The sequence below is a fragment of the Globicephala melas genome, chromosome 5, assembly GCF_963455315.2.
Source record: "Globicephala melas chromosome 5, mGloMel1.2, whole genome shotgun sequence".
NCBI classification, from domain to species: Eukaryota; Metazoa; Chordata; class Mammalia; order Artiodactyla; family Delphinidae; genus Globicephala; species Globicephala melas.
In genome coordinates, this window is record NC_083318.1 from 49,012,741 (window position 1) to 49,028,646 (window position 15,906).

Here is a 15,906-nt window from a genome sequence, read left to right on the forward strand (position 1 = left end):
AGCTTCCGCAGAGGGGAAGTCTCATACAGGACCTCTGCTCTGTAGGTGCCAGCCCTTCAGTTGCTAAAGGGTGGACAGACGGGGTCGTGTTCCTGAAAGAAGGACCAGGATGCCAGCTGAGGAGACTCAGGGGACTGGGGCAGCAGCTATTCGCTAAAGGGTAAGGAAGTACTTCAATATTTTACTAATTGGTATGGTTGGATTGGTACGTGTTGGCTGAAGACTGCCTTAGGCAGACCAATCTGTATGAAAAGGATGAATTTTTAAGAAGAGCCTGGAGACACAGAGACTAAATAGGAGCTCACGATGGCGTGGGCAATGCAAAATGGAAGTCCAATCTGGGCTGTGAAGGTAATAAAGACAGGACAATAGAGATTCAAGAAATATGTGGAAGGCAACTCAAGCTAGGCTCCTACTGCTAAGGACTGTCTTTTTATGGGTTTAACGTCTTACGCTAGCATGTTCTCCCATCCAAGGGTAATGCAATTATGAGATGTTCAAGGTGTCTAGTTAGTATAGTCAAGGCATTAAAAAAAAAAAAAACAGGCAAAAAGAGTAAAAATTGCCATAGTATACAGTCTACAATGTAAGTTTCCTGTTAAAATGCTAAGGCATTTGGTACTCTCAACATTAAAATTTTTAACTAATTTTGTGTCATGAAGGATATGTTCCGTTTTCACTAGGTTTAAGCATGTCCACCTATAAAGCATGAATAATAATGTGATGTGTCCCTGGTTTCTGGCCACCAAGATGATCTTAAAATGATAGAACAGTAAGAAATTAACAAATTTGAGAGTATTCATTGAAAGCTTTCTACTTCAGCAGGTAGAAACTCTCCTCACCCAAAGGGATAGGTTGTAAACTTGATGAAACGTTGGGTTTCATCATTTTTAATTTCTCTCAGACGATCATCTAAGATAGAAGGGTTCATCAATTTTAAATATTCCTAAAAGACATACACTTCTCATGGGCTTGTGTGTGATGCTGTTTTGATGCCTTTTGTGGTATGTTTTTACCAATAAAAAATACTCTAAGGAAAGGAGCAGGCATTAAGGAGTAGCATCGCTCGGTGCGTCAAATACTCTCATACAGCCAAGAGCAACAAATCTTGCCAATTTTCGTCTGAATATATGGTGTCAAGTAAATATGTTATCATTAGACATTCTGACATAGTTGAGATTGTCTTGGGCAGTGGGGGAAGTTGGACTATTATTAAATTAGGCAAACTGGCTCTCCTTATGGAGGTCACCAGGGTCAAATATGACAAAATATATTAATTCTTCATTCATTCAATATTTGAGCCTCCACAGTGTACCAAGATACCTAACACCTATTTCATTGATTATTCTGCAGGCATAAAATGACTGGAATACTGTTTGCGACATAATTCAGGAACAAATCAGAAACACAGAAAGCACTGTATAATTATAAACTACCAAACACATAGTTACACGTGGCCACACAAAGCTCAACAAAAAATCGTGACTCCAGGGTGTTGAAATTGCACTTTCACCGTTTGCTTCAATGCAGTTTAATGAAACACGCCTGAACCGCAAATTTTAAAAATCAATAAAAATGCTTTTAAATTTTGCGTACTGCAATAAAACACACAATTTGTGAACACATGTCACACGCTTGCACTTCTGTGCTAAAAATCTTGATCTACAGCTTGCCTGATTAAATGGCCTGGATTTTCCCATTAGGCCCAGAGCCAAGGGCACACAATGCTTTTAGGAGGTCTACGAAAACATTTTTCTTTAAAATCAGAAGCATAAAAATGAACTTTAAAGTCAAAGAAAATGTCTTAATATGTAATATTAATATATTCATCTTTTTACCACTGCAGTTGTAAAATATAATTTTGACATATTTGTGTGGAGAAAGGAGTCCAGAGGGCAAAAATGTCTAGGCCCATGAAAATCAGGATGTGTCCCTTCTTGGTCTAAGTTTCTTTCAAAACAACAGCAAAGGCAATACCAATATCCCCTCCCTCCAAATAACTTTTAGTATGGTTACCTCTGCAAAGCAAAACATTCTGAGTACAGTCATCCTCCACATCCACAGAGGACTGACTCCAGGACCCCCTCGGATACCAAAACCTACGGATGCTCAAGTCTCTCACGTTAACATGCCATAACAGCTGCATATAACTAAGCATACCTTCCAGTATACTTACTTTAAATCATCTCTAGATTACTTATAATACCTAATGCAGATGCGATGTAAATAACTGAAAATACAATGTAAATCCTACGTAAATAGTTGCCAGCATGCAGCAAATTTAAGTTTTGCTGTTTGGAACTTTCTGGGATTTTTTGTTTTTGACTGAATATTTTCAATCTGCAGTTGGTCGAATCCGCAGATGCAGAACCTACGTATACGGAGGGTCGACTGTATTCTAACTGTAGAGCCTTAAATGATTACAGAATATAACGTACCTTCAGAGCCAGACTTGAAAACGTATTTGAAACGTTGCACTTAAAGCTCAGCTGTTTATCCAGGTTTCCATCCGGATCCCGCCTCCCATAGTCAGAAAAGCCTGTCCGGTCAGTAGCTGCCACTTTCTGGAACACGGTACATGTCATCCCAGTGAAGCCAGCAGCCTTGATGACATAAGCCTCCAGAGCAATATTGGGTGAATACTTCAAAAGTCAATCAAACAGGAGTTATAAAAGATGTATAAGATGGGAAAAAAGCACTTTCAAAGAGTTTCAAACACAAAACACTATACATAAGCTAGAAGAGAAAGTTCACATTCTTACTAAACAAAGACACTGTAGATAACTGGCAGAATGAAAAAAGACGCTGGAAACAAAAGGATGTCCTAAAATAGAAAGATACCTGTGCAGAGGAAAAGAGCAAGTCCCAAAGTATGGAAGATCAGATACAAATGAGAGGTCAGTTTACAATAATTTGAAGAGTACACTGCAGGAAACTATGAGCTGAAGATGGAAGTGTCTTACTAAAAAAAAAAAAAAAAACAAAAAACCCCACCAAGCTAGAAAAATCAGTAGACACCCTTAATGATCATAATACACTTAAAAGTCGCTTCATTCAACACTTCATGCCATCTTCACTTTTTTCTTTCATGGGGACAACAACTCTCAGCATTAAGTTTCACCAATAAAATCTTTATACAGAGTCGCTCCAAAGCTGTTTCGTCAGAAAAGGAAGGGAGGTGCTAGGCCAGACAGAAATGAACAGATTTTAAAAGCAAATTAGGCCAGAAAATCACCTAAAAAAGATGGCACGGGCCCCAACAATTTTAAGGAATGCAAGAGTGAGACTGAACTCGAGGGTCCACCAAAATGTACGGCCTGCCGATACAAACAGCCACCAAGCCCATGTCCGGAGGACTGCTGCCACCACTCCCTCTGTGAGAACCACGACAGAGAGGGCATGAGAAGTGACAGGCTGACGGGTCTCTTTCACATCCATCAAGATGACAGCATGTGCTGTAAATTTCAGGGACAAGATGACATCTCCCTCCTTCAAGGATGATTCATTCTATGCCTACTATAGAGGGAAGGCATCTTTCTAAGTACCATATGTGGACGAAGTCCTCTTTTAAAAAATTTTTTTAAACATAGGACTTCCATGCGAGGCATCTAAAATCTATTGGGAAAATTAAAATTTTAAAATATAAGAAGGCAGAATTTTCCAAGTACCGTATGCACAGTAGAAAATAACTGGTGGCTTCCTAAATTTTTAAGACTAAGGAATCTTTGCATTAGCTTTTGTCCCACAGATGACACATTGCAAAAAATCTTACTAAATTCAATTATATTTAGCAAATTATATTCGAAATTTTTTTGTCAATCAAAGACATATATAATCATGATAAACATGTGAAACCTCAGTTGAAAGAAAGAAAACTGCCATTTTGAGATGGCCTTGAAGCCATATCATAAGTAGATATATAGTTTCTCAGAAACCTTTTTATACTTTGAAATACTGTGCAAATACCCACTATACTGCCCCCTATTATATCCTTGGGTTCTCAGAAGAACGAAGGAAGTTCTCTGTGCTGAGTAATAAGCAAGGCTGAAGCACAGGATTGAAAATGGATCTAAATGACCTGGAGGACCAAGTGTGGCCCTAAAACTGGCAAGCTCATTTCAAGTAAGATCATATGCCTGAGAGGGCAACTACCCTGAACTATGTTGTCAAGATGGGAGTCATGGGCTTCCCTGGTGGCGCAGTGGTTGAGAGTCCGCCTGCCGATGCAGGGGACACGGGTTCGTGCCCCGGTCCGGGAGGATCCCACGTGCCGCAGAGCGGCTGGACCCGTGAGTCATGGCCGCTGAGCGCCTGCGGGTCCGGAGCCTGTGCTCCGCGACGGGAGAGGCCACGGCAGTGAGAGGCCCGCGTACCACAAAAAAAAAAAAAAAAAAAAAGACAGGAGTCATGCTAAGCCTCCATTTTGTTTATTATTCAGGAAAGCAGTCCTAAACTTAACTGAGCAAAAGGACCAATAAAACACAGTCTCATCAAAAAGGTTCCACTGATCAATGGAAAGACAGCAATCTTGAATTGTGTAAAATCACAGGAGGAGGTATAGAACATTCGATGAATCCATTAAAATAGTTAGAAAATGAAAATCATGGGCCAGATCAGAATATGACTGCTAAAAGAATAAAGCATTATTTATTATATTTACGTTTGTCATATTTACCACATTTTAGAACAAAAAAAGGAAGCAGTACACCAAGAAATTTAGGACAAATAAAACAATACTATTTAATGCAGTGACTATTACATATAAATAACTCATTATCCCAAGAGTGAAATTGACTGAAAAATGCCCATATGTTCAGAAGGGTTGGGGACTGGAATCCTTGTTCCCTTTTGAAATTGAAACCTGGGCAAGAAATCAAGCACTGTTTCAAAACATCCTTCAGGGACGGGAATAGAATACCAGCTAGGGTGGACAGTGGGTATGTGACAGGAGGGCAATTCTATAGTGCTGTTATTTGTGTTGTAGCAAGTTTCAGAGGATGAGACAGTGCTAACCGTTCAAATTACAAATTAAGATAGCACTTTCCAGTTACCAAGGACACAGACTATTCAGAGGCAAAATTCTCTCTTAAAATGTCTAAGAACAGGAAATTCTGTAATAATCAGCAATAACAAAATACCCCATAATGGGGAACAGACTTATCTCTTTTGAGCTAGAGCTGCTTTACATGAACCTTTTCCTTAGAATTCTAGGCTAACGTTGCACTTACTGTTGAATAAACATGAGCTCCGTTTGCTAGCCGGTACGTGGCGATGCGCTGTAGACACTGAACGATCCTACTGCAGGCTTTAGCTTCCCTCTGCGCCAGCCCCAGGACACGATCGTCAGCCAACATGATGTTACTTGCAATGTCAACCATCACATCACCGAGCTAGCAGGCGTGCAGGAGAGAAAAGGAAGCTCTTTAAAGCCAACGCAGGCGGCTTAACATCATCAAAATCCTAATGAGACACCAAGATGGGCCTTCAGTCTACATTTTCACGTGAAAACCCAACAGGCATTTGACTTGCTTCTCACTAAAACATCTCCAGATGGGAAGAGCACAGTCAGTTATAACCATTTGGTAATATTTAGCTCAAAACAGTACACGTAAGTAACCATCAAATCATTGGTGAAAAGACTGACATGCAATACTCAAACTGATGAAGGATGGGGGCGAGGGGGAGAAAGGCGATTAAATTAATCAAGGGGAGGGAAAAGACGTCACGTGATTCTCGGAATAAAAAGATCTCGACTCTGTCTGGAAAAATACTTATCTTCCTTTTGCGTGTTACTTAACATTTTTATTAAGAAATATTTGCCACACATTGTCAATCAACTATACTTCAACTTAAAAAAATTTTTTTAATTAAAAAAAAGAAAGAAACTTACACTGGCTCCCTCTTTAGTATCCTGTCATGTTCAAAACTCTAGGTATGTCCAACTACTGCAAGTTCCCCATATGCGCTGGGCCATCACACGTGTCTATGCACATGTGGTTCCCTCTACCTCGCATGAGCTGCTTCTTGCTTTCCTCCCAACTCAAGGGATGGTTTAAGACCCAGTGCCACGAAATAAATGGATCCTAAGAAGTGTCCACTTTTCCACCGCTTGTTTCGTTTCATTTACTCAGTTCTTTTCATTAGCTCAGTTCATAATTTACAGACGTAAACATCTGTCGGGCAATGCCAGTGGAATGTCAATTGGCCGTTGTTGACGGTGACTTGTGTGTCCCATATCAGAGAAGTGCACTGAACAGTCCAGGCTAAGGAGGCAGCCTGTTGTCAAAGGGGTTTGCTACTGAGCAAAATATCCACAAGAGGGAGAGCCATGGCAGAAAGAACACAAGCATTCCAGAGGTAGCACCGGAGGATTTACAAACTGGCAGGTCCTCTAGCCAAGAAAGAAGCATCAAAAGCCCCAAAGCCAAGCCAGAAAGCCAAGGCCGTTTCAGCAGACCTTTAGATCATCCCAGAAGATCCCAGCTGAGCTTGTCAACCCTGTTCTGCCTCCAATACTCTTGCCAGAGTGTATAACTATGACAGCTGAGAGGGGTTTGGAAAAAGGTCAGTCCTTTCCACCCATGGTTCACTTCAGGAACAAGACAAGCCTGCAGAAATCCACCAGATCCCACCCCCGGAGCCCTGGAGTGAAGCAACTGCAGTAAGAACAGGGGAAAGAACAGAACCGCAGATCCTGACCGCGAGCAGGGCAGGCACCTCCCATACCTTCCTTTATTTGTGAAATAAGGATAATAACCATCCTGTCTTTTCTGCATGTTGTAAAGATTAAGTTCCACTAATAACTATAAGACTCCTGGGCTTCCCCAGTGGCGCAGTGGTTGAGAGTCCGCCTGCCGATGCAGGGGACACGGGTTCGTGCCCGGGTCCGGGAAGATCCCACATGCTGCGGAGCGGCTGGGTCCATGAGCCATGGCCACTGAGCCTGCGCGTCCGGAGCCTATGCTCCGCAATGGCAGAGGCCATAACAGTGAGAGGCCCGCGTACCGCAAAAAAAAAAAAAGACTCCTGAAACCATGCCTGGCACATGGCAGGTACTCAAAACATAGCTCTTCTTGTTATTTTTATTGTTTTTTATTTTCATTTCAATCCCAGAGTAGGTCTATTTGAGGATGACAGGCTCTAGAAGAAGTGTTAAGAGTGGTACATTTTTAAAGTCTATATGTTCATACATATAAAGAGGAACCATACATCCAGCAAAACTGCCACTTCCTCCTCTGGAAAGCCCCACCGCCTCACCCAATTAAAATATAGTTAACTGACTTCATACTGACCTTACCACCGTGTGTCACAATTCTGTCCTTATTTTAATTCCAATGTAAACATCTTGGGGGCAGGGACAGCACAACATCCTATTTATATCCACACCCTTACTCATTAGTGTAATAACTCTTCGTATAAAAGCCAATAGCTGTACAATATCCATTCACTCCCTGACTAAATATTTATTGAGGACCAAGGTGAACTAGACACTGTCCCAAGCAATGGAGATTCAGCAGTTAAAGAAACATAAAAGATCTGTTTTGGAGTTTATACCTAGTAAAGAAAATATATAACAAGTAAATACATTTTTAAAAAGTGACTAGGTTGTGATACCTGCAATAAAGGAAATAAGCAGAGTAGTATATGATAGACAGTAATGGGATATAATTCAAAAACCCTATTCCAATAGACTCACATGTTCTCAAGAGGCATTTCACCCAAACCCAAGACATTAACAAGATCAAACTCTGTAGAATCCTGAGTCTGTTCACTTGACACAATTTTTGAAAACATCAACACCTCGGAACATATTCCCAAAAACAACAGGTATGAGGGTAAATCTCATTTTAACAGAAGCCCTTATTTCTGGAGTTATGAAGATGGGTAGTGACTCCTAAATATGTCAATCAGCCATTTATACAGCAACTGAAATAATAACTGCCACCTCTTGATGGGAATTCAGAGTAGCTGGACTAATTTGGTTATGTTTTTATCTCTTATTCTTAACTTTTATTTCAAATTTGTACGTGAAAATAAATAAAAAAGAGATGATGTGGTAAAATATACCTACTGCAGTGGTCCCCAACCTTCTTGGCACCAGGGACTGGTTTCCTGGAAGACAATTTTTCCACGGACGGGGTGGGGGGGGGCGGTTCAGGCGGTCATGCGAGCCATGGGGAGCGATGGGGAGGGATGCGCGATGGGGAAGGATGCGGAGGGATGGGGAGGGATGCAGAGGGGTGGGGAGGGATGGGGAGTGACGGGGAGGGACGGGGAGTGACGCGGAGGGACGGGGAGCGACGGGGAGGGACGCGGAGGGACGGGGAGGGACGGGGAGGGATGGGGAGGGACGGGGAGGGACGGGGAGGGACGAGGAGGGATGGGAGGGATGGGGAGGGACGGGGAGGGACGGGGAGGGACGGGGAGGGACGAGGAGGGATGGGAGTGACGGGGAAGGACGGGGAGGGAGGGGAGGGATGGGGAGGGACGGGGAGTGACGGGGAGTGACGGGGAGCGACGGGGAGGGACGGGGAGGGACGGGGAGGGACAGGGAGGGACGGGGAGGGACGCGGAGGGATGGGGAGGGACGGGGGAGTGATGGGGAGGGACGGGGGAGCGACGGGGAGCGACGGGGTGGGACGGGGAGGGACGGGGAGGGATGCGGAGGGATGGGGAGCGACGGGGAGCCGCAAATGAAGCTTTGCTCACCTCCTGCTGTGCAGCCCGGTTCCTAACAGGTCTCAGACCGGTACCGGTAAGCTGCCCAGGGATTGGGGACCCCTGCTCTATAGCTATAAGAAAAGAAATGACCACTGGCTGCAAAAACTTAGAAGATAAAATACAGGAAAATACCAATTCTCCTCTGAGGCACTACTCAAATATTTCTGTAGTGTTTAAAAAAATAAGCACAAGTACAAGTAGTTTCATAATTTCTTTAAAAGTTTTACATGTATGGACTTTATGAAAATCCAACATGAGACCTGACTGATACATCATCTCTTCTGAAAAACTATGTTTTGATCAAAGAACTACAGCTATGGGTCACTAGATAATGCCGGTAAAGGAATTTAACATGTGTTAATAATTGTAAAGAAGAGAAATATCTCTAAGAATGTACAGAGCTAATATGAGTGGTTGCCTTAGCTGAGAACAAGCTATTTTTCTCATTATTTCATTACAAATGGCTAAGAACTAAGGAAAGGGATTTGTTGCCAATATATTCCCTAGGGCAGGTAATCACGAAATGCTACACGCTTCTGTAGCTTGGTTACGGAAGTAGTTCTGAATCCTTCACAGTGGCAAAAAAGGACACAGAAAGGGTAACAGTGCATGAAGAATTACACTGGATTTAAAAAGTATTCCTGAAATCTGACACACAGATATAGTTTAATAACTGCAACCAGCGTTAGGAAGCACTGTCTTCTCTGACCGCATTCCCTGAAGGCCACGCCAGCCGCAAAAGGGTCAGAAGGAATCATGCACCTGCTCTTCCACCTGTCACACTAAACAGTGAGGATCAAATGAAAACACTCTGAACACACTTTATCCAAGATAAAAGGATGAAGAAATGAAAATGCCGCATTAATAACAATGAAATTGTTAAATGTCATCTACTGTAAGAGACAGAATATTTCATGTTCTCTTCTGTATTCATGTTCAGAACCCTGGGCAAAATTAGTTCAAAAATCGTCCGTAAATTCCATGAATTTCTGATGTTAGTTCATGAAACACACAAGATAATACAGAGACTAAACTTGATGATATTTAATTTTAATGTAATAGAAGCATAAAATAACACTGCAGCTAGAATATTTATGTGCCTTGGAGTTAAGTACTCCTGGGTTAAGATTTCAACTGTCCTGTACATGTTAAATGCCCATAGCAGATTATTTAGCGTCTCCAAGACTCAGTTTGCCCATCTGTAAAATGAGACCAAGAACCCTATAAGAAGTGCCCAGAATGTCTCATTTCATAGTAAATTAAGGACAAAAAAAAAAAAAAAAAAACCAGAAGGCAAATATCTTCATTAAGTAATTCATGCAGTTTGAGAAAAGTCAAGAGATCCAGGCCCCTCCCCACATTTATGTTTTCAAGCACGAATCAGCAGGGGGTACCCTCAGCAATTCTAAAAACCAGAGAAGCAAAAATTACAGACACATGTATCAGCAGGGCAGTACGCTGGGCAGTTGTTTGGGGACAGCCATGATGGAGATGGGAAGTGCAGAACTGACATGTAGTCCAAACCTGACTAAATAATAACAAGAGCAGTTGATATCATTATTTAAGTTCAAGCAGTCTTCATGGTTTTCTCCTAATTACAATCTATTATATTGAGATCATAGCTATCTCAAGGTATGTTATGTTGCCTTGATTACTTTTAATGAAGGAATTGCTCTGTTGTGAGAGTCAAGTTTTAAGAGTGTTATTTATGTCACTGTTAACTGGCTTCAGCATCCTGGGGGGCCTGGGGACCCCACTGAACGTGTCTCAGCTTGTTTAGTTAAGCAGTCAATATTCAGTGAGAGGTCTAATTGTGATGACCATGAGGACTGTGGCAAAGGTGAAAGCTCTGACGTCACTGTGGTACAGAAGTAAAGAGGATGATGATGGGGAAATGGGTGGGAAGGGAAGAAGGGAAAAAGCCTGAAAATAATGTCACATGGAATAAATGTTGCATTTATTCTCCATTTCTTTACAGAAAGGATTTGAGGCAGCCTAACACAATTAAAAAGATTATTTATCTTTTAATTTAAAAAGAATTAAGAGTGAGAAATACAGACTTGAAGAGACACAGATAAGTCAAAAATACACGTCAATGCAAATACCATATCATAACACTTACATGTGGAAACTAAAATATGACACAAATGAACTGTGTATGAAACAGAAACAGACTCATAGACATAGAGAACAGATTTATGGTTGCCAAGGGAAAGGGGAGGAGGGGGAGGGATGGACTGGGACTTTGGGGTTAGCAGATGCAAACTACTACATATTGAAAGGATGGACAACAGGTCCTACTGTAGAGCACAGGGAACTATATTCAATATTCTGTGATAAACCATAATGGAAAAGAATATAAAAAAGGAATATCTATATATATGTGTGTGTGTGTGTATAACTGAGTCACAAATTAATGCAACATTGTAAATCAACTATACTTCAATAAAAAAATAAAAAATTACATGTCAATGGCAGAGCTGCTGGGACTGGGGAAAAATTGATGCTTACTAGGTTTCTAGTCAAGGCAATAAAGACAATTTTACAACTAACAGAAAGAACATTTCCTCCAGGTAGACAAACTTGCTTTTATAAAAAAAATTCTTAGAACACGTGAAGAACACTATTCAAGGGCGGCAGAGTGTCATGGGCAACACCCTCAGCCATACGTTCACAACAAATGGAAAAGCTGAACTTCCAAGATTCCTCCAGTTCTCCCCATGGAAGCAGATTCTGTTTTTTTCTGATTACAGAAACATTATGTGCATCTCGTCTTCTGGAAGTATGAAGGTCTAAGTACTCTGGACAATTCTTATAAAAGTGAAAAATGCTAAAGGAAAAAAGTTACCTTTTAAACGCACCACTGGTCAGTGAGAAAATAAAGGCTCCACCAGAGACTAACAGCAAAACAACAGGAATCCAAGGAGCTCTGAGGGTGAACTCAGCTGATCACCGACTATGTTTTGACTTCCACGCAGGGCCTAGGCCCCGCCAACACAGGCCTAACAGGAGAAGACCACTGCGTAAAGCTGATAACACAAAGGAGACGCCCCCAGGTGACGTCAGTACAAACCAGCATTAAATTAGCCTCAAGGAAGGAAGGGAATGGCAAGGAGACTTGAAACTTCCCTGTCTTGGCCCTGGCATGAGGTGGGAGGTGAAAAAATCTCTTCCCTGACAATCTGTCAACACAAATCAACCTTCACACGGGACTGAAAGCAGAGTTCACCTTTTTTCTGTGGTCTGTAAAACCTCAAGCGAACAACTAATTTCAAAGTGACCCCCTTACCCCGCTATTGCCCCTCGGCTCTTAGCAGCAGCACATAAATATCACGCTTAATAATGATACATTAGAGCATTCTCATTAAGATGGCTCATCACCAACATGAATCAGCACTGTTCTGGAGGTCCTCACCAACGTATATACAACCAGAAAAAAAGAAGGATGTATTTTATATAGGAACAGGGAAACCAGCTCTTCTTTCCTGGTGACATAATTGTCTACAAAATCCCACATAACCAACTACAAAATTATATGAATGAATGCCCAGACACGAGGTCCACATGTTTTTAAAAAAAACCATAATCAAGGAAAACTGAACATGGACTAGGTATTTTATGATATTAAGGATTTAGAATTCATTTGGGTGATATAATGACAGTATCATGGTTCTATTTTAAAATTCCTTATAATTAAAAAAAATTATGGATGAAATGTGACATCTAAAATTTGCTATTAAATGTTCCAGCAATGAAAAAGACAGAAAGATACAGAGAGTGAGACAGAGAGAGAGAAGGTGGGAGGGATAGAAGACAAAGGAGATGAGTGGATAGGAGAGATGAAACAAGATTGGTAAATACTGAAAATTGTTGAAGCTTTGTGAAAGGTATTTTAAAAAAGTATTAACAATAACATTCCTTCTCCTATGTTTCTGGCATTTTCCAATTAAAAAAAAGTTTCTGGAAAGTTTTAAAAAGTTAAACGCAAAGAGAACTTTTTTAAAAAAGCAAGATAAGGATGGAAAATGAAGATTCTACACTGGTTCTCAGAGCCTGTGCCAAAGACTTGTTGCCCAGTATCACCTGGAATTTGTAGAAATGCCAATTCTCAGACTCCCTCACAGACCTACTCCCTCACAGACCTCAGGGCATGGGGGCTACCAGTCTGTGTTTAACAAACCTTCCAGGTGATCATGACACACACACACATTTGAGAAACCATGTGGTGGAAGGATCAAAAGGCCGGAAGCTGGCTCTTTGAAAATCTTTACAGAAAAGTTTGACAAGTAAGATGAAGGAATAAAACATTAAAAATACCGAAAATGAAAAGGAAACATAACCATCAATACTGAAGTGATTATGTCTTAAAATGAATAAATGAAAGAACTTTACATTTTTAAAAATCTGTACATAAAAATGCAGTCAATTAGCATTAAGGTGCATGCCTCACTCACATATTTAAAATGAGAGCACAGGAAGGAGACTATACCATGTAACCAACTCTGATCGTCATAGACTTTCTCATCTTCTGAAATGGATATACATTTGTTTTCACGAGAGAAATCACTATCGTAAATATGGAACAGACACTGCCTGACAGACAACCTTCAGCTCTTTTTAAAAGACCCCAGGAAACAAATCACTTACATCTGGCAGTTTGGTAGCTTCCAGCACCCACCTAAGACCATAGAGTACCACCCTGTGTTGGCTGGATTCAATCACAGGTTATTTTAGTTATAACAAAATCCACAGCAGAATAACTTTTTGGACATAATAGAAAAATCAATTTAATTGTCCAATTACGCTATATGCATTTAAGGATACCTCAGCATAATTTTATGCAGTGGTAATTAACTTAAAATGAAGCCCTTAAAATGAAGCCTCATGATTGCCTCTTCATATAGTAATAGACAGTGAAAGCAACGGCCTGTAGTCTAAGTTTCCAAAGAATCAGATGTCTGTCACTGCATCATAGGTAATATTACATTTATACCTCCATTGTTCAATCCTGAATAATTTTCCTGTTTCTTCTATTTATACTTAATAAGTTGCCATCATTTGTTTCCAAAGATGATTAAAATTTTACCTCCTATGTTAGCCAGTGAAAGTGACAGCAATCTCCTTCAAACTAAGTTTGTAGATAAGTAACTAAAGCAGTCTCGTGATTTTTTTTTAAGGACCTCTTTCGTAGTCTCTGAGATCATAATAATGTTAAATTTCCCAACCCTATAAAAAGTATATCCTAGCTTTGCAATGATTCTGCAAAATAGTTTCACCTATATTTCTCACTTGCACACACAAACTTTGCACGTTACACAGGGCAAGTATCATCCCCCATTTTAAAAACAAAGGGCCCATGGTTAATAACTCACGAACCAGGTCCACTTCCAGTCCTCAACAAGATGCTTCCCCCTAAGAACATACTAAAGCAGCAGACCATTTTTTCCACACACCAGCAAACATGGTGGAATGTACCGCATTGCTCTTCCCAAGTTGGGAGGTGTGCAGAAGTCCCTCACACCAAAACAGGCAGCATGGGAATAAACATCTATTACATGATGGCAAAATCTTTCTCCAGGTCCACATTCCAAATGTCATTCCAATTACTCTAGTGACCACCTTCCATGAATGACTTCTAATCATGTGGGCAGCTAACCTGTGATTATAATCAACAAGGGAGAGCAGTGTTACCACAGAAGCAGAATTCACACGGCTCCTCCCAGGGCTAGAAAAATTTACCATGCGAAGCAGGCTGTGGCCCAAAGACACAATCAAGCAAGAGAACAGTTCATTAGGAAACTGTGGTCTGAAGTTCAGATAACAACACAGAAATGCTAACTCATCGTCAAGTGGTCCGTTGACCTGAATCCTATCTACATATATGTCACTATTTTCTTTCCTTTAACAGCTACATCACATCAAGTAAAGTAACTAATGTACTAGGGCTGCAGTTTCAAAACTTACCACCAAAATGCAAGATATTAATAGATACTATACAAAAAAAATTCCTTGGTTAAATGATTTAAGGAAAAAGGCATATCACTTACCTTTTTGCACATTAATGAATCTGAGATGTCCCACATAAAGAAATAAATTAGACTTTGTTTAGTCCAGTCTTTTCCCCACAGTACTTTTGGAATACAATGGGCAACACTGTACTTTCGAAAGTAAATGTTATACAGCAGAAACTTCTGGATTAGACAGCCAAGGTTCTTGGGTTCTGTTTTCAGCCCTGCCCTAACCTAGCTGAAAAACCTTAGGTAAATCATTTAATTTTTCTCTGGGCTTCAGTGTATGACCTAATCTAAGTTTCTTCTACCTCTAAAATTCTTTTTTATGTAAGTGATTTTATCACAAGAGAAACAGTTTATATAAAGCTCTCACCTAGCTGGAAACTTAAAGTTTAAGAATATGTTAATCTGCATCTAAAAACTTATTCAAAACATTATTTGCTGCTCATTCATTCTGAAAACCGTGGTTTGTTGAAGTTTTCCCTTAAAGGATATCATGTGGACAAGCATATCACAGTTTTAACATGGCCCCTTTTCAAAGCTATTAAATTTTCATAACTTGTATATTTTAATCACATGGAATTTTTTTTTTAAGTTCCTAAAGTAGTCTTTCACTTCTCTAGGACATTCCAAGAGCAGTTAAGCAATTTAACACAAGATCTGGGGGCCTAAAACTCTCACTAAGAAGGATGGACACCTGACAGTGTGGAGAAGAGAAATCCCAGGCAGCCTGAGAGAAGCAGCCAGGCTGACCTACAACGTGGATGCAGGACGTTGCTTTCTCACAGGTTGGCTGTGCCCCATCACAGTAATTTCCAAGAGCTGACAGTTCACCTCTACTCTTCCCAACAAGTCACTATAATGGAGCATAGGTTTTTCAATGACAATTTTAGAAGTTAAAAGGTATATTTAGTTCAAATACAGCAAACATAAACAGCCTTTCAAAATACAGATTCAACCCTATCACATGACCATTTGCTGATATGCTATATGCTACAAATCTGAACCAGAAAATACCTCTTTTGATTTTTCCTCTTTAGTAAATCTTCCAAATTTCTCTATCATTTCAGCCACAAATATAACATCCATCTTGTCAGAAAAGTTGGCTGCTTCCACAGTGTAAGCCAATAATTGTCGGGCTGTGGCCACAGCGTTGGTAAGGTTGAGGGGCATC

The 15,906-nt window shown here is 40.6% G+C and overlaps 1 protein-coding gene across 1 annotated transcript in view; it reads right to left on the reverse strand.

Annotated features, from left to right (window-relative positions):
- ADGRA3 (adhesion G protein-coupled receptor A3) overlaps positions 1-15,906 on the reverse strand; it is a 118,620-nt gene that overhangs the window by 30,510 nt on the left and 72,204 nt on the right. Inside the window, exons 10-12 of the mRNA XM_030832196.2 lie at positions 15,750-15,905; positions 5,229-5,390; positions 2,439-2,642 (exon numbers count right to left, since the gene is read on the reverse strand). Of these exons, the coding sequence (XP_030688056.1) occupies positions 2,439-2,642; positions 5,229-5,390; positions 15,750-15,905 (522 nt within the window). The remainder of the gene's footprint in view (positions 1-2,438; positions 2,643-5,228; positions 5,391-15,749; position 15,906) is intronic.